A 17,888-nucleotide genomic window follows, 5' to 3' on the forward strand; every position below is an offset into this window, starting at 1 on the left:
CAATTACTACTACTATAGTATATTTCCTCTCCTCTCCTCTCTTTTTTTTTTCAAGCTGTCGTCACTCATTCAGAACTTGTCAGAACAACAGTGTATCTGGAGCAGCCATGACAAGGGGCTCTTTCTGTGTCCATCTTTTCTGCAACTCCAGAACAGTTGGCCCTGGGCGGCCATCCAGCGAGACATATATCTCTCGCCGTTTCTATAACATTATTTTTTTTTCATCACTCATTTCGACCATCCGCCCAACTTGTCCCTCTTGATCTTCTTGGCCTGTCGCAGGCTGTATTTTGCCCGTTTGGCGAGTTTCCTGCCACCGCCACCGCTGGACGTCGAGTTCTGGGGCATGTTGGTCGTGGTGTTGTAGATGGCGTCCGGAGGGATGACGGACAGCTGGATGGTGGCGTTGCCCTCGCGGTACGAGGAGACGGTGGGGCCCTTGGTGAGGAACTGGGGCGTGATGGTGGTCTTGCCCGTGGCGATGTCGGTGTCGGCGAGGACGCGGTCGAGCATCTCGAGAGAGACGAGCGGCTGGTAAAAGGGCACCTCGTGGCCGGACTCGAAGATGCGCACAAAGGCGAACTTGCCGCTCTGGCGCACCTGGCCGTGCACGACGCCGTCCGAGGAGGAAATGTTGACGAAGCCCGCGTTCGCGTAGCCCGTCGCGTTGACGTGGTCGGCCACCACTTGCCCGCCCAGCCAGTTGCAGTTGAAGTCGGCGTCTCCAAAGTACATGGTGACAGAAACGTTCTGGCGCAGCAGCGCCTGCAGGGCCTCCACGGTGCCGATCTCGCGGTCGTCGTCGCCCGTGCTGCCGAACGCGTTGCCCACAGCCGCGTTGCTCTCGGTGTAATTCACGTACGCCCCAATGGCCGCCTGCACCCGCTCCGTGTTCAGGTAGTCGACATAGTCAACCGGTGGGAACGGGTCCGGCATCAAGAAGCGCACGTCGTACTCGTCGCGGTTCAGGTAGATGTCGTATAGACTCTCCACCTGTTCGAGGCAGAAATTGTCGGCCGCCGTGCATATTTCGTCAATCTTCCGTGTGTTGCAGTCGAGTGTCTGGTCGTAGCAGTTGCCCGGCCCGTACAGGTTGTTGAACCATTGGTCTGTCCACAGGTCAGGACCCCTGTCTGCCACTCAATCATGCAGGGGGGCAGAAAGGCGTAGCCAGAAAAAAATTGGCGAAAAGTAGAAACGAGGCATAAAACGGAAAAGGGAGGGAAAACACACCTTTGACGGTCTGATTCAGTGGGTCATAGTCGTATGTATTACCTGGGGATACGGAGAAGTTGTAGTAGGCTTGGTATTGGATCAACGGGTCGTACCAGCCGTTGCCGATCAACACATGCTCGAGGCGGATGTTGTGTGCTCCGGTGATGTTCTTCGCATTCTGCTGTTCGAAGTATTCCGACATGATGGGTGCATAGTGGCCACCTAAAGCGAGTAAACGTCAACTGGGTCCAGTACTTCTCGCAATCAATCTCTTGGGGACTGGGGTGCGCGCTGGCAGATGGGAGAATAGATCTATAGTAAGGCCCTTTGCCTTCAGAAAGCCTTCCTACAGAAACGGGCACGTACCATATGATTCCGTCGCAAAGTTGATCCCCTGTCTCGCATACTGCGGGAATACGCCCATGAACCCCTGCAGTGTCTTCCACATGTTTGGCGCGGTCGCGGGGGTGCTGTTAGCTGTCAGAGACTCGTTCCAGTACGAGTACGTCCCGCAGCCCCAGTCACTGGCATAGTCGGGGCAGGTGTTGTTGGGTAGTTGGACTAGCATTCCCGAGTTCGGGTCCTCGTAGGCGGGCACAGGCGACGAGTAACTTAAGCCGACCTGCGTTGGCTCGTCGATGACGATCAAATTGGTGACATTGGACCACGAGTACGGATTGTCCACCGCCTCACCGTCCTGGTTGATTCGACATGGTCCCAGCTCTTGAAACAGACCGATCATCGAGGACGAACCCGGTCCGCCATTGATCCAGATGGTGAGCGGTGCGGTCGTGGGGTCGACGTTGCGCGCCTCGAAGAACCACCAAAAGATGTGCTGGCCGGGAGCCACGTCGGCGTAGCCAGAGAAGCTCTTCACGTCGGGATCCTGCTCGCAGATGCCCGCGGGCACGGACTTGTAGCGGACCGTGACATCTGCGTAACCAGTCTTGGTTGTAAAGTTCGTTGGCGCAGTCACGAATTGGGAGGAAACGAACTGAGCACCTGAAGCCAGCAGCAGAGCTGCAGGGAGCAAAGAGATCATGTTGGAATTGCGCAGTCAAAGAACGCACTCCGGACTCACTCCGCAGGAAAGAAAACGTTGAGCGAGACAAAAAAGAAGATCGAGGAGGGTAGCACCGAAGAAGAGCTCGTCCCGCGTCACTCTAGAGAAAAAAGGCAATGGTGATCCTTTTGTACCACGCACGGAGCACCATCAGCACCCGTCATGCACGAGCTACCTTGCTCTTTTCATCCTTCTCGATCCGAGGTATAGCTACGAGGGAATAACAGCTTGCTCAGATGATGACGATGCTGCTCCCCCACGAGCTCGGGATTGACCGAAGGAACCATCACAATTAATCCTCTCGATCGCATTGGATGAGAGAAGCTAGGGAGGCGGGTCTTGCTAGACATGGTAGGGAATAGGAAGAAGAGCCGTTTGCTAGCAAGGTAGCAGAGTCGCAGAGGGAAGCAGAGGCTGGTATAGGGAGCTGCCTGTTCAGGTATTCTTTGTTTGGCGATCAGGGCACGGCTGCTACCCTAAGGTAAGCTTTCTCATTGACAAAGCTTGCTCCAGACTGTGGCGAAGATAAGAAACAAGTCCCAAGGGCCGATAAAAAGGCTTCCGCAGGCGAGGAGGGGCTTGGTAGGAGCTCTAAGAGGCATCGGGTCGTGGGGAAAGGTAGCATTGAACCTGAGTTGCCCTGTCGGTGCCCGCCCAAGCTTTTGAGAGGCGAGGCAAACAATGGGTCTGGTGAGCCCTTGATCCCGGCTGCGGGCGGGAACCAGGTTAATAGTTGGAATCCCGCCGCGTCAGATGATTGGAAGGAGGCCATTTGGTGTCAAGGCACTTCCCATGCTCATCCTCATGGAGATGGCAGAGATGGCAGAGATATGTGGGAGGGGCACATCAGTAGGTACCTACGGGATAGATAGGAGGGGGAGGTGACCCTCTGCGCAAGTGGCGGAGGCACCCAGGACAGGCATCAAGGAGGCGCCTCGCGTATCTCACTATCTCCATCACGTGAGAGCGACAAGTCCACCACCAAGAAACATCACCAAACACGAGGGATATTATTTGGGAATACATCCATTTTTTTTTTTATCAGCTCAAGATTCGTTTTGCTACCATAAAATCAGAATCGTAAAGTCCTCAAACTCCCCCATATCGTCGAAGCTTTCAACTGCTGTGTCCACCATATGTTTAGTGCTCACCGACTATGCTTCCTTTTGTCTGAAATCAATCGAAATTTCCTCATAAATAAATTCCTTTTCGTCCACAGGATCGTACTCCTCCGCACTAAAATCGCGGATCCAAATCGTTCTCTTCACCCCCGTACCCCTTGCGGCATCAAAGTCGTCGTCGATCTCGTACGTGACTTTGACCAGTCCCTGCGCGACACGCTCCTCGTCGCTAGGCTCCTTCTTGGTGACCTGCCTCGGTGGGCTGGTCTGAAGCTTGGCTGGCTTGTTTTCGTCGGATTTTGGCTGCGGACGTTTGACAAGGAGCTCCAGTGGACAGGTGGTATTGTTGTAGACCCAGCTGGATGGGTTGTTTCGTGCACTGCAGCGCACACAGTTCCGACGATGGTTCCAGAAAGCCTGGTGGAGGGAAAGCTTGATCTTGTCTGGCAAGACAGTGTCAAGGTGGGTGCACATGACAATCTCGTCGTTACATGATTCCGGTACCTAACCGAGAAGCTTTGCCATTCCGGCGACGTGAGTGTCCACGGCAAAGACAGGCAATGACATGTTGAAGCACATCAAGCAGGATGCAGACTTGACACCGATCAACGGGAGAGACACAAGGTGATCAAGGAGAGCTTGCTTGCCCTCCTGTCGGTAGATGTCCCAGAAATAGTCGACAGACAGCAGGCCAGGTACGAAGTCAGAGGCACCTCTCTCGTTGCCATCGTAAAGGACTTCACCAACCCCAAGTGGATCAAGAAGCGCGACATTTCTTTGGTAGACGATGTCAAGGATGTCTTTGATCGCTTTTGGCTTCTTGTTGGCAAGACCGGCCTTTTTCAGTACCTTTTCCAGCTTTGTCAGACTCTGGACGCGCATGGCGTGATAGTTCGGCTTCTGTCCTGCGACCCATGTGTGTCCGACGCGATAAGGATATGCAAGGAGCATTGCTTGCTGTGCATCTAGTGCGGCCTCATTCGTGCATGCCTGCGACAAGATGACGCGGACGATAGAGTCGACAGAGATGCCGGCGCTTGCATGGAATGGGTTGGTTGGTGTGCCTTCCACTGCGGCAGCCTCATTGATGGCAGGCTTTTCCTCCTCCAGTATCTCGTAGACCTTGCGGATGTTATACGGGCTCGGTGATGTCCAGTACCACAGATGGTCGTGGCCAAACTGGAATCGTTGGGTGTTCGTGTAAGGCGTTGCGGGGCGGCGCTTTCTCAGTTTCTTCAAGAACATGCCTAGACCTTTGGATTGAAGAGTGATAAAAGGGCCACGAAGGTCTTCCTTTGCCTTTCGAATAGCCTTGATCCGGCCCGTGACTGTGCCGTCTCCTCCTCGACCACGAAGTGCGCGACCGGCAGTAGGAATGCTCAGAGCTTGTGTCGTTGCATGGTCTGGTTCAAACTCGTCCTCGTCCTCCCTATGAGCCTGCTTGCTTTTCTTGGGTGGCGAAGTGTCAAGATCTAAGGAGAGTTAGCTTCGATTCAAGCAACAACCACTTCACGTCACGAACCTTGATCAGTGGACTCGCGTTTGATCCCCCGGGAAGTGGAAACAGCTTGCTGACGGATTGATTTATTTCGCTTGGGCCTCTCCTTGATATCGACCTTGGAAGCCACAACAAGATTCGTGCCAGTAACCCCGAATTGCTGAAGACGAGGACCAAGCTTGAAAGTGACAATAAGACGACGAGCGCTATTCGATGTCTGGTCAGAAGAAGCGGTGGAAGCGGTGACAATGGTGACGTCTGGCATAGCGACATCTGTGCTGGCACTAGCGGACACGGTGGTGGAGACTTGTGTGACCTGGGTGGTGATGTTGACTTTGCTGGACCCTTGTGCTCGAGTCGTGCGGCCTCTGGTTTGCTGTGCTCTTGTTGACACCATTTTGGAAGCTGGAACTGCAGTTGAAACAAATTCGAAAACTAAAGGAAATCATCTTGTCAGTCTCATGCGAAGTCATTGAACAAGAAGGGGTCAGATGTGATGGGGGAAGAAGTTGAGGTAAACAAGTCGGATAGTTGGAAGTCAAGAATCGGCGACAACGACCTGGGGCTGTGTTCCTGACACATGTCGGCGCTGGACGGTCTCCTGTATAGATGTTGAGCACATGTCGATTGAGGAGCCAGCCTTGTCGTTGTCGGCGCAGCCTCGCTTCTATGGTGAAGTTGTCACATGTCGATTGTCTGAGGAGACTTGTCAATGCTCATATGCGCGGGGCCTGACTGTGATGGTGAAGACACCCTCAGCCTTGCCTAGGCTCGGCGCTGACCCGCCTTCCTGAATAAGCAACTCAACGACCAGATTCGGCGGTGTAAACAAAGGCCTGTTGTTGGAGGCCAAAAATGCTGGATGGTTGAAGTCTGTTGCAAGTCGGTCCAACTCGTGCGGATTTGTCAAGTTGAATCTCTGTCTCAAATCGCAGGACAAATGACGTCTTGAAACTGATACTAGGAAATGCCCTTTCGAAACCTGGGACCTCTTCGCTGTCGATCTTCGCAGGTCGCCAAAGGGACAAGGGAGGCGGACAATTCCATACCATCCGAATGCTGGGAGATCGATTGTCCAGGATCGGGTGGAATCAGAGACAGAAAGAACAATGAAGATGACTTACAAAATCTCAAAGTGACGTTGGTCTGACGTGGAGTAGACCGTGCGAAAAGGTTCAAACGGCGAAAACGGAAAGCAGTCGAAAACAAATTGCTTCTGTAGATATGGTCGAGGGTGTTGATATGTCAAGGCTAAATCGAAGTAAGTAATGTGAGCGAAGAAGTTGTTGATGGATTGACTGAAGGAAAGAAGACGGAGGAAAGAGGGAGGAGGAGAGTGATATATATAGACGATGGGCGACGAGGAGCACATGCTCGCACATGCTCGTCGTCGTCATGTCACCGTCTTCCGCCCTCCTTGCTCCTCTCTCCGCTGACAACCGGAGGACACGTGGTCCTTGTGGCCAGGCTCCAGCGCCAGGAAGGTCCACTGCAGTAACTTTGCACGGCCTGACACGTGGCAGTGAGGGAGAAGGATAGGCACGGAAGAGCGGTTGAAAGAGCCTTGACGGGAAAGTGACGGACAGGAGAGAACAGACTCACAGACAGACCGACCAAACCCTAAGAAAGTCAGCTTCGCCAATGGACAGGGACACAGTCAGAGAAAAGGGCGTACCTCAGAGCATGGAATTGACTGTTCTCAGAAGCCCTCAGAAGGCCCTTGGCGTACCTTGCGGTATTTGTGATCTGTATATATTCGTGCATGTCAGACTATCAGATAACTAACATGCTCATTGGCATGGGCAGGTTAAATATATTTTGGCTTTCCAGACTCTAGAAGTGTCTGGAGGAGCAAACTGAAGGGTTCTGTTTGCTATTTGTCTCCGGAGACCTAACACCCGTTCCGCCCGGAGCTTGCGACAGACAAACTGCAGAGCGCAAACAGCAACTCCCATGGTGTGGTATTGCTGGGGTATGGAACTCACCAAGGGGAGTGTCGGGAGGCAGCGTGTTGTGTCAAGTCTTAGGCAGTGTCCTGCAAAAGGTCCATGTCAGCAAGTCGTTCGACACCAATCACAGACGCAAGGCAAATTGCCGAAGACAGCAACGACGCAGCACCAAGCAAAATGCCTGTCTCAATTGGAACTTGCGAGAGGCAACATACCTTTCTTGCTCAGTCCTTCAGCTGACAGACCGGTGACGGTGTGGAGTTCTGAGAGGAGGAAGTCGGCAAAGTATTGGACAGTCGGACGCTTAAATATGTACCCCGAAGACGATCCCTCGACGTCACAAGGTAACGAAAGAGTAACGAGAACAAGACGTGGTTGAACCTCACTTTTCGACGGTAGAGTAAATGCAAAGTGACGTCCAGTCGATGCCACAGGGTCTCAAATCGGACACAATTTGCAAAGCCAATTGTGCGAGATTGATGACGGGCCGGTGACGGGAAAGAATGACAGTATCCGAGTAGTTGGAAAGGATGTTAACGAGAAAGAGACAGTGCAACAGAGGTGGAAGTGAGTTGGAAATGCATCGCAGAAGAAGATGAGACTGGAGATGGGGTTCGGGAAATAAGCTTAACTGTTTTGTGGCCGCCCATTGGATGTCGAGAGGAGGGGTGGATTGGGGGAGACCGGAACGTGCACAACGATTTCCGCTCCGCCAGCATCGCCCAGGCATCCAAGCCAAGGGCGGAGAAACCAGGGTCTCGATCGGCGAGATTGATATTGGCTATTTTCCTTCCTGGTAGTCCGAGGACCTGATAGAGGATGGGAAGGAAGAAAGGCCATGAGTTTTGCTTCAAACAGGGTTGTCCTCAGCAGGAAGCATTTTGCTCGTCTCTGGCCTGTCCATCTTTTGACCCCCACTATGCACAGCTCTGAGACTAACAGACCACTCTTGTCAGCTCTATCGATGCCATCGCAATGTCCTGTGTTCGAAATATGCAATCAGCGCCACCCCCAATGAACCTGCGCCAGCGCTTTACCGTCCATGCCATCGCCACAATACCACCTATAGTCGTGGTAGTTTCGCACACAGAAAAGACAGGCAATTGCCAGGATAACCAGGCTTACTGCATACCCGCAAGAGTTTGGGGACGTACCCCAAACCAGCACGGTGCTTTTCTTGAGTGCTAGAGGCATGCCCAGCCTTCCGAAGCCAAAACATTCATCTGACCCCCAATTTCTTGATCTGCTCTTCATTCTCTGCTTTCCAGGAAGTGTACTCTGGTTTCTCTTTGCCATCGGCGTCGTGAATATTGTAATGGACGAGGCCCCAGAGCTCCAACTGCGTTTGGAAACCAGGATTCGGTTTCGCCTTTGAGCGACCACACCGAACATATCGCAATGCCGTGTCGAAATCGAGGTTCATTTCTTCCATAATAAACCCAATCACAACTGCGACAGATCGTGATATACCTTTCTGACAATGGACAAGAACACCGCCATCGTTGTTCTTGAGGCTTGCTTTGATGAAAGCACAGGCCTCGCCCAGAAACTGGAGCAGGTCAACGTTGACGTTATCCCGGAGACTGATCAACTTGAGAACGAAGTCTGCCTCACGGCCAGGGGGCACTTTGGGCTGCTTGTCCGGATTCTCGATGACGGAGAGGACATATTTGATTCTTGGCCGATTTGGTGCATTGTAGTTGGGGCTGAGGACTGCGGCAGCAGTGTGAATGCTGTCCGACAAGGGTCAGACAAAGCCTGCGCACATAATGAATGGGGCAGACTTCACTCACTCTGACAGGTACAGATTTGGCAAGATCTTATCTGGGATCAGAGGCGCTGTTGTCGTGGAAGGGGTGGCGCAAGGACTATTCATCTTGGAGGCTGTTGAGTTGGTGAAAGGACTCTTTATCGGCATGGACTTGGAAACGACACTCATGGCGCGATGCTGGTTTGACCGGAGAGATCTGGGTGAAGATATTATGGCCAACATCATGCTCACGCTGCTGTAACAATTTATCAACCCTTTGCCAAGTAGAGGGAGGACCTTTTTTGCAGGTGGTTTCGCTATGGGTGCGGCAGAAACCGTGGTTCAAACTGACGCTCTTCCTCCTTGTCTATGTCTGGATTTTGTTGACGGTATGGATATAAGCCGGAGTCCTGTAACATTTTGGATGCGTTGATTGCAGAAGGGCGAGGACTTCGCCGGGACATCGCGCTGATATACGGGAGCGAGCTTGAGCACCTGCGCTGACTGTCATAAGGTCACCAAAGGGGACCCACGGGAATGAAGGGAGTGGAAACATGAAGATCCATGAAAGCTAGATACGCGAAAGGAGGATGCAGGAAACCAGCACGAGGCAGATCAGAGGAAGCCGCTTGGTTCTCTGTGGACACGACCAATTGTATCTATCTTCTTACTAGTCGTCATCCACATTTTCTCCGCCCCGAAAAGTCTGGGCGTCGCTTCCCGCTGCTGAATCCCCCGGAGAAGGTGATTGACGTAATCGGGTCCAAAATCCCTCCCGCGTCTACTCAGCATCTTGTTCAAGAATAGCCAATGCAGGCAGCGGGGAGAGTGATTCCATATTTCTCGTCGGTTTTTTTGGATGCAAGTCATAGCACCGCCATTCTCTACCAGCCCCTTTCTCAATTCCTCCCGAGTTGGATGGCTGAGTAGGGTTTGCGAGATTGTGGAGGAACAGTGGTGGTGCTTCTATCTTCCAAGGTCACACTCGATCGTAATGGCCGCTCGTTCGGTAATCGAAGCCTTGTATGTGGATGGATAGTCCTCGCACAAGCACCCTCCTAGGCCCTACTAAGCCTGCGATCTTTCTGTAAGCAAATCTTACTTGTCGGGTGTATCTTTGTGAGCTCTGGTGTGTATACGGCAGATATCCAAGTCAATTTCCTGGAGCATTTCTTCCTGCGTGGCAAAGCCTATATGTTTCGGGCGCAGTGCTGTTGCATTTGTTCGAGCATGGTCCTTTCTTTTCGCATCTGGTTGGGGCGATGTCTAGTTTCGAAGATTCGGCATATTGGACGACTATTCGCTAAGATATTGTCTCATGTCATGACGTCTCCGTGGTTTGCCTTCCACTTCTTGATTCTGCGAGCAAGATCGCCTTCGCTCTGTTGCATCGGATTGAGCTTTCGGTCTCTGACCATGGCTTTAATATCGTCGCCATGCTTCTCCACTAGTTTAGCGATCCATTCTTCTTCCCGATGGCTCTGTTGTCGTGGCCGTTTCTTCTTTGCCAGCAACTCCGCCTCCTCTGCCGCCTGCGCTTCCAGCTCTGCGACGATGCCACTTGCAGGCTGTGGCCTCGGTTGTTCATCTTCCACATCCATAATGTCGTTTAAAGGGTCGTTCAGCGGATTGTCATTCGCTGTCTCTGATCGGATGATCCTGAGTATACGGCCTGTCTCCGGGTCTCTCTCAACTTGGACTTCTTGCGGGGTCAAGTTGACGGCCAGCGGTCCGGCGATGGCAAGCGAATCTCTTTTCACCTCTTCTGAGTCGGTTGTGTCCTTGGCTGCCTTCTTTTCGGTCCCGCCTGTCACAGCACTCAGTCTGGAAGACAGGCCCAGTCGCTTATAGTTTTGCGATAAGGTAAGTTTTCGATCCCTGTGGAAGACGTTAGCCGTGGACAATCTGTAGATGTCGTGAAGCTGCAGACGTACCAACTCTTTGCAATGGTCTCATTCCCCAGAAAATTCACCCTCTTCTTACCGGCTTTTGTCCTTCCATCCTTTGGCCTTGCTTTCGGGATGGAAGACCTGTTTTTCTTTTTCTGTCGTTCGCGACCCATTATGATAGGGATTCCTCACAACTTCAGATACAACGATGGAGTGTCTGTCCGTTCCAGAGGAATTATTGGCAGTAGCACACCAGTGAACAGAAATTCCGCAGTTTGTACCAAAAATGTTGCTTTTTTAGCCGAGGATTTGCCGTTATCGATAACGCCTGGTCAAACCCCTGAATTTCTTATTTTGGCACATCCAGAAGCTGCCGCTTTAAAACCTCGTCGTGCACAACTCATCAGTAACCCTGTCCTCTTGAGCATTGATACTGTCAATGCTTGCGTAGCCGGACTTGAAAAGATATTAGGCAGAAGCAATGTCGTTAGTGGTGGACGCGTCCGTCTATGAGTGCGAAAGGGATTCCATCTTGCCTTGCTCTGTCCCTCTCCAGACGGAGATAGAGGAAGTCAAAGCTCTAGGTACATGAAGTCATTGGCAGATCTCCTGTAGATCCAGGGCTATGTGTTAGCTCAAAGGAACGAACAAGGAAGACCGCAGATAGCCTGTCAAGCCTGTCTACCTGTCGCACCTGCCTAAGGACACAGTTGGAGCGCAGTGCGTGGCTCGCGCGTGCTGCGGTTGAGGACAGGGCGGCGTCATCCTGACCCCTGATGCGGGTGAGCTCACTGCACTTTTACCAATGGTCCCTCGTCAATACCTGCGTAGTCGCGTGCCGTTTCATCTTACAGTCTGGAGGCAGAAACAATGGCTACTCTACGTTTCAGACCCTCAAGGATGATCAAATACACTATCTACGCACTATTTCTCGGTCTGGTAGTCTCGGTCTGTGCGGAGACTGTCCAAGGCAAGGACACCAGCCTGCTGACAAGGGATGAAATCGAGGAGAACGTCCAGGTGCGCAAGACCAAATCTCTGACCGCATAGATCAGCGCTGAGGCTTTGAGTGCCAGCAATGTGCCTTTGTGCAAACACTGTCAGAGGCAAAGGCTAGAAGTAATCCTACACATGCCTCGTTGACGACCCAGCTCTTCGCTGTCCTTTTTCCCTCGTCCTCACCTGCGATCAACGCCCTCCTCGCAACAGCTTACATCTCGGGCCCTCCGAACTTCCTGCTCGCACTATGTCCCCCCAATATCGACCCGTCGTCGCTCAGTATCATGGTTGCCTTTGCAGTCGGAGGTCTTCTGGGAGACACGCTCTTTCATTTGCTCCCTGAGATATTTTTGGGCGAGGACGAACATGACCAAGTCAAGTTCGTCATGGTCGAACCGAACCGCAATCTGCTCCTGGGAGTCGGAATTATAGTTGGACTGGTCACATTCATGGCTATGGATAAAGCCCTGCGCATTGCGACCGGAGGGGACGGCGGCCACTCGCACTCACACTCCCATTCTCACGACGAGAAGCACGAGAATGCCACCAATGGCTCAGCCACAACTACGTCCGCAAAGAAAGGGAAAGCAGCAGATGGCGATGTGAGACAACGCAAGGGCCAGAAAGACACCAAGGCCCTTACCCCAGTCTCTTCATCCTCGCCACAAAATCCCTCTGTAAAACTCGCTGGTCTCCTCAACCTAATTGCCGACTTTACGCACAACATCACCGATGGCCTAGCCCTCTCGTCCTCGTTTTACGCTAGCCCGGCCCTCGGCGCGACCACCACCATGGCCGTTTTCTTCCACGAGATCCCCCATGAGGTGGGCGACTTTGCGCTGCTGATCCAGTCTGGGTTTTCAAAGCGGAAAGCCATGGGCGCTCAGTTCGTCACGGCGGTGGGCGCCTTCCTGGGCACGCTGATCGGCATTTTTGTGCAAGAGTACGGCGGCTCCTCCAGCAGCGCGGCCGACGAAGCAACGGCCGGAGCTGGAGCAGGTGGAGGATTCGGCGGCATCTGGGGCACCAGCCTCTCGTGGGGCGACATGCTCCTCCCTTTCACCGCGGGCACGTTCCTGTACGTAGGCACCGTGGCCGTCATTCCTGAGCTGTTGGAGACCGGTCCCAACAAAGCCGCCGAGTTGAAAAAGACGGCTCTCCAGTTCGCAGCAATGTTTGTGGGTGCCGCCATCATGTTGGGGATATCATGGTCGTGAATTGCGGAGTCGAAAAGTTTCAACCCTATACACATTACATAGAAGAAATAAGACGTCGGATCCAGGGCTGGGTTACATGTGTTTATACCGTACTCGGGTAGTCGCCAATCTAGCATGATGTTGGACTTACCTTGACGTTTTCTCAGAGCAGCTGAGGATTTCTACTTCTGTAGGATACGCATGAAGCGAGCGGCATGGGAGGATCGAGATCGACAATGTATATGAGGTGAAGCTATGAGGATCATGAGAGTACTTCATATCCTCTCTTCTCTCAATTTGTTCTCTACCTTCGCTCTGGTCCAGCTAGTGTCACCCACCCACCCATCCACCCACTGTCCGGTGTGTCTCTGCTGACTTTATTCTTTTCTCATCAAGGCAGCCAAAAGCATCACCACAGATGCGGCCCACTCCCCCAGGCCCAAGGTGAATGCATAACCCGTGCCAACGACTCCTTTACACACGTCCCAGCCATGCTTGGAAACGGGGTACTGTAGTTTCGGGGGAATCCTCGTCTGGATGCCCAGGGACCGGGCTAACCAATGGTCTTCACAGACAGCTTTGGTGTTGCAGAGAGCCCGGAGGCCTTCTTCGCCCCCAAAGCGTCCGTAGCCGGAACCTTTGACACCGCCGAAGGGTAGCGAGCACGCGTAGTAGGCTCCAAAGTCGTTGACGGCGACCATTCCTGCCTTGACTCCCCTGACGCACTTTTGGACATCACGCTGGTTGTGTCCAAAAACTCCAGCGCCGAGAGCATAATTTGTCGAGTTCGCGATACGGATCGCGTCATCTACGTCCACGGCCTTCATTAGCAAGAAGACAGGCGCGAAGAGCTCATTTTGCGCGATCTCCATTTCAGGAGTCACGTTGCTGAGGAGCGTAGGCGTGAAGTAGGTCCCGCGGTGATATTCAGGGTGATTGAATCGTCTGCCTCCACAGTGCAGAGTTGCCCCCTGAGCGACAGCAGAAGAAATCAAGGTTTCCAGACGCGAGAAACTGCGTGACGAGATCATGGCGCCCATGTCGGGCGGGTTGTTGGGAGATGACAGGAGAACAGAGCCCAGACGAAGCGACTTTATCTTGGGAAGAACCTCAGCTAGCAATTTATCGTGAATTGCGGGTAAGGCGATAACGCGTTCAATACCGATGCAATTCTGACCGGCAGATTGAAAGACTCCACGCATGAGGATTGAGACCACGTCGTCAATGGTCCTGATGGTCTTCGGATCATCAAGCACGATGGCAGGATCTTTCCCACCCAACTCCACCGTGACAGGAGTCAATGCTTTAGCAGCCGATGTGCACACCTTGTGCGCGATGTCTCTGCTGCCGATAAAAGTAATGTGGCTGATACCTGGATGGCTGGTGAGGTAATCTGCAGCCTCCGGGAGACAGATAACATTCTGGACGAGATCTACACTGTGGTTGCATGCTCGCAATGCGCCTTGGATGATATCGATGAAGTACAACGTGCTCCAGCATGTCTGCTCGCTCGGCTTCACCACGATTGCATTGCCTGCAAACAAGGCTGAAATGACCGGGGAGATGAAATTGTGGAAGGGATAGTTCCAGCTCACGCACGCCGCTACCACGCCGAGAGGTTCATAGACAACAGCGTTTGACTTGTAGCACATGAGGAGATTGGACGGTCGTTTTGACAGACGTAGAGCTCTTTCCCCATGTTTGATAGTCCATTGTAGTTTTTCGACAGTGACAAGTATTTCGCCGAAGCAGGCATCTATCTTGGTCTTCCCGGAGTCGAGGCAGCACGCGGCCACAATGTCTTCCTGATGGTCAAGCACATATCGAAGCAGCGTTCGAAGGACTTGACGTCGTTCTGAAAAGGTAGTCTGTGACCATTTGATTTGGGCTCGTGCTGCAGCTGAAACGGCAGAGTCGATTGCGGAGGGGTTTGCAGGAGTAATGGGGGGTCCTAAACGACGGCCATCCGCTGGACATCGAGGGTATATTCGACCCTCAGACACCTGCGTAGACGGGTTAGCACCAGGCCGGCAAGCGATAGGTTAGTACATGCCTCAACCTGTGGTATGTCATCTCCGGCTATTACATTCTCAGAATTCCATGACCGTAACTCCTGAGGGATGCGGACCGTAAAACGGACTGCGCTTTCTCTGCTGAGGGAAAGGAATCGGCGTCCAATGTCTATAGTCAGTGCCGCGATCAGGCATAGACACACGACGCCTGGGATTGCCAGGTGCCCTTCGGACGACCATAAGCACCACCACGACTCAGCAGCCCAATTGACCAACTGCAGCATCTCGCTCGATGCGGTTCGAGCACATTGGTTTTCATTGGCGGAGAATATTGAGGGCGGGAAGCTGTTCCTGCATGCACCGCCACCGACGCCACAGTGCGGCTCGTAGCGGTGGCTGGAGAGTTGAAATCGAGATGCGGGACGCCACAACCGCCACAAATCCATCTGACCAGCAGCCAGTGACGTCCATTTGTGCCACTTGCGCTCCTGGGATGCGGCCTGTTGGTTGGCGTCTTCCTGCACGGATCTGCAAATGACGTCGATGGCCCAAGACTTTCTTTCTCCGCCATTCTTTATCGGTCGACATCGGCCGCCCTCTGCCACCGTCTGCCTTGTTTTCTCACTCGAAATCAGACGTCAACTGGTTTCCTTGAGCACATCCTTTCCCCTTTTGTTCCCACCATGGCATAATGGCGGTTTCCCATCCCAGAACTAGTGTAACGGGCAACCCCGTCAGATGCGCATTTTCGAGGTCAGGCTAGCTTTCACTGGCCCAGCCGTGAGATGGTCAACTCATCGCTATCTAATTTGATCCCGTGGCATCTCGAGCAAACAGACTTCCCCACGTCATAGCTCCATGACGTTCATCTCCCCAACTGCTCGTATTGGCCGGGATTGATGTCCTTGTGCATAAAGGTCCAAGCGCTAGGTCTAAGGGAGGTTAGAATCATGCTAAGCGAAGGATGTGAAGAAAGCAAAGTGATGTATTTGTCTCCATGGCAGTCGCAATGGCAATGATTCCCATACCTCATGGTGAAGTGACACAAGTACAAAGACCTCTTTTTTCCCAACCCCCACTTCTTCATCCTCCCTGAATATTCTAGATATCCTCGATTCACTCTTGTTTATCAAGACATTCAAAAGCCAGCCCATCACCCTATTCTTCAAACACTCAGACACAAGAAACTACGATCCATTCAGACAGACACAAATCCTCACCGTCTCAATAAACCCACGCAATACTCTCAGACCGCCACAATGGGTGCAGTCGTCTCCTGCGTATGTTCTCCCTCACATATCCCCGTCATGATTTCGCTAGTACTAACAGTCTGAATACAGTTCGAATCAATCTGCCGCACCATTGGCTCCGTGCTGATGGCCATCGTCAACGGCATTGGCTCCATCATAACCGCCATTGTCAACGGCATCGTGTCCCTCTTTGACATTGTCATCTCATGCCTCACCTGTGGCCGCACACGAAGACATAGGACTCGTACAACAACGCACAGACATCACACAACGAGTAGGATCTGATCGACGGACTCTCTCGACTCATGAAGCAGACAAGGAGAAGTCACCAAAGAGAGATTCCACAAAACACGAAGCATGATGGATCAGACCGAGGTGGAGAGAGGAAGGAGAGATTACTGAGTTGACCGCACAAGGCATTCAACCGATTGAACATTATCCGATTTGCTTTTCATCGACAAAGTGGCTTGGACAGAGACGGAGAGAGCCCACTGTTTGTTTAGCAACCCTGCATAATACCTCTGTACTACTAGTACCCCGATACCCGCGGCGCTTTCTGTAGCGCTGTCGAGCATAGAGAAATGAATGATGATGGAGAATGACACCAATTCTTTTCGCACTTTTTGACGACCAATAATTCTCACGAAAAATTATTCTATATAATGTTGCTAATAGTGCTATTGCCCCAAAACCCAAAATCACTCCCGCCCTTGTTGATACAGGTGCAAAATGTCATTCGCCACTACGTCCCCAACTCGCTCTCTAGGTTTGACTGATAAAATCCAGCGAGCTGATCAGCTAGATGGCCCGGTGATAGGTAGCTAGCTAACTAGCTAGTCAAACTGACCATCTCGCCCTCCCACCTTCCCTTACTCCCCTTCAACGCCTCCCCGACCACATTTTCATAAACCCACCGCCCAACATCCGCTCTCTTGATGATATACCCGAGCGCCGGCTCCGCCTCTGTGCCGCACCGGATCTTGTCCAAGCCGTTTCCGTCGCGGTAGTCGGCGCCGCCAGCGAGCAGGGTGGGCCTGACGCCGACGAGGGCGCGGAAGGCCGGGTCCGCGGACGCGGCGTCGCCGCGGAACAGGTCTTCCATGTTGCGCTTGTCCGCGTGCGGCAGGGCCAGCATCTGGTGGTACAGGAAACGGATGGGCGGGGGGACGTCCTCGGGTCCGCGCGAGATGCCCGTCGTGGAGATGAATGTCAGGAGCGGTTTCGAGGCCGCATCATTCGCAGTCGCGTTACTGTCGGTGGTAGTGTTGCTGGCTTTCTTCTCGGCAGAGATCTCGTGCACGGCCGCGAGCAGGGTCCGCGCCGCCGTCGCGCAGATCGTCGGGTTGTCGAGCTGCGCGATCTGGAACGGGTGGCGCCAGTCGAAATGCAGTTTGGGGCTGCCGCCCAGTCCCGTCACCACGACCGAGGGGAGATGGCCGCTCGGTGATGAGGGAGACGACGCCGCCGCCATGAGTGTGCGCCGTACAGCCGCGACGTCGAGCGCGTCGCCCTGCACGATGGTCAGGTTGTTGATGACCTCAGCGGATAGGCCCTGGGCGCTGAGTTGGTCCCGCAGCTTCTGAGGCGTGCGCACGAGCGCGCTCGCCTTGTACCCTGCCTGGAGGGTGTGCACGAGGATGGCGTTCGTGACGCCGCCGGTAGCGCCGAAGAATGCCACTGTTGGAGAAGACATTTGATAGAGTTGCTTGAATGGATTCTTGTGAGTGGCTTTTGTGACTTTTTGGGTTTTTTCCCCTTTGGCTTCCTTGAGGATGTATTTGTGTCTTAGTTAAAATATTGATGTTGCTATGCTGTCGGCTCTTTTGCTATTGCGAAATGCGATTGCGGTAGATGTTCGTTCTGGGTTCGTTTGGTGCCTTGATGATTAGCAACTTGTAAGAAAGTCATCCGTGGTCTTTATACACGATACTCCCGTATTCGCTTCG

The 17,888-nt window shown here is 53.0% G+C and overlaps 6 protein-coding genes across 6 annotated transcripts; 1 reads left to right on the forward strand and 5 right to left on the reverse strand.

Moving 5' to 3' along the window:
- Positions 1-228: 228 nt before the first annotated feature.
- On the reverse strand, positions 229-2,257 carry AYO21_05441 (hypothetical protein; the record flags this gene model as incomplete). The annotated part of the gene is made up of 3 exons (XM_022655410.1): positions 229-1,133; positions 1,234-1,437; positions 1,582-2,257. The coding sequence occupies 3 exons, from the start codon at positions 2,255-2,257 to the stop codon at positions 229-231; spliced, it is 1,785 nt and encodes a 594-aa protein (XP_022512302.1).
- A 1,175-nt stretch (positions 2,258-3,432) lies between these two features.
- On the reverse strand, positions 3,433-5,294 carry AYO21_05442 (hypothetical protein; the record flags this gene model as incomplete). Its single annotated transcript, XM_022655411.1, has 3 exons — positions 3,433-3,842; positions 3,909-4,871; positions 4,922-5,294. The coding sequence occupies 3 exons, from the start codon at positions 5,292-5,294 to the stop codon at positions 3,433-3,435; spliced, it is 1,746 nt and encodes a 581-aa protein (XP_022512303.1).
- A 2,771-nt stretch (positions 5,295-8,065) lies between these two features.
- Positions 8,066-8,785, reverse strand: AYO21_05443 (hypothetical protein; the record flags this gene model as incomplete). Its single annotated transcript, XM_022655412.1, has 2 exons — positions 8,066-8,579; positions 8,640-8,785. The coding sequence occupies 2 exons, from the start codon at positions 8,783-8,785 to the stop codon at positions 8,066-8,068; spliced, it is 660 nt and encodes a 219-aa protein (XP_022512304.1).
- A 1,127-nt stretch (positions 8,786-9,912) lies between these two features.
- AYO21_05444 (hypothetical protein) lies at positions 9,913-10,658 on the reverse strand (the record flags this gene model as incomplete). Its single annotated transcript, XM_022655413.1, has 2 exons — positions 9,913-10,474; positions 10,531-10,658. 2 exons carry the CDS (start codon positions 10,656-10,658, stop codon positions 9,913-9,915), a joined length of 690 nt encoding a protein of 229 aa, XP_022512305.1.
- A 697-nt stretch (positions 10,659-11,355) lies between these two features.
- On the forward strand, positions 11,356-12,701 carry AYO21_05445 (hypothetical protein; the record flags this gene model as incomplete). The annotated part of the gene is made up of 2 exons (XM_022655414.1): positions 11,356-11,505; positions 11,562-12,701. The coding sequence occupies 2 exons, from the start codon at positions 11,356-11,358 to the stop codon at positions 12,699-12,701; spliced, it is 1,290 nt and encodes a 429-aa protein (XP_022512306.1).
- Positions 12,702-13,057: 356 nt separating this feature from the next.
- On the reverse strand, positions 13,058-17,635 carry AYO21_05446 (hypothetical protein; the record flags this gene model as incomplete). Its single annotated transcript, XM_022655415.1, has 2 exons — positions 13,058-14,649; positions 16,816-17,635. 2 exons carry the CDS (start codon positions 17,633-17,635, stop codon positions 13,058-13,060), a joined length of 2,412 nt encoding a protein of 803 aa, XP_022512307.1.
- Positions 17,636-17,888: the final 253 nt, after the last annotated feature.

Source organism: Fonsecaea monophora, assembly GCF_001642475.1.
Source record: "Fonsecaea monophora strain CBS 269.37 chromosome Unknown Scaff34, whole genome shotgun sequence".
NCBI lineage: Eukaryota > Fungi > Ascomycota > Eurotiomycetes > Chaetothyriales > Herpotrichiellaceae > Fonsecaea > Fonsecaea monophora.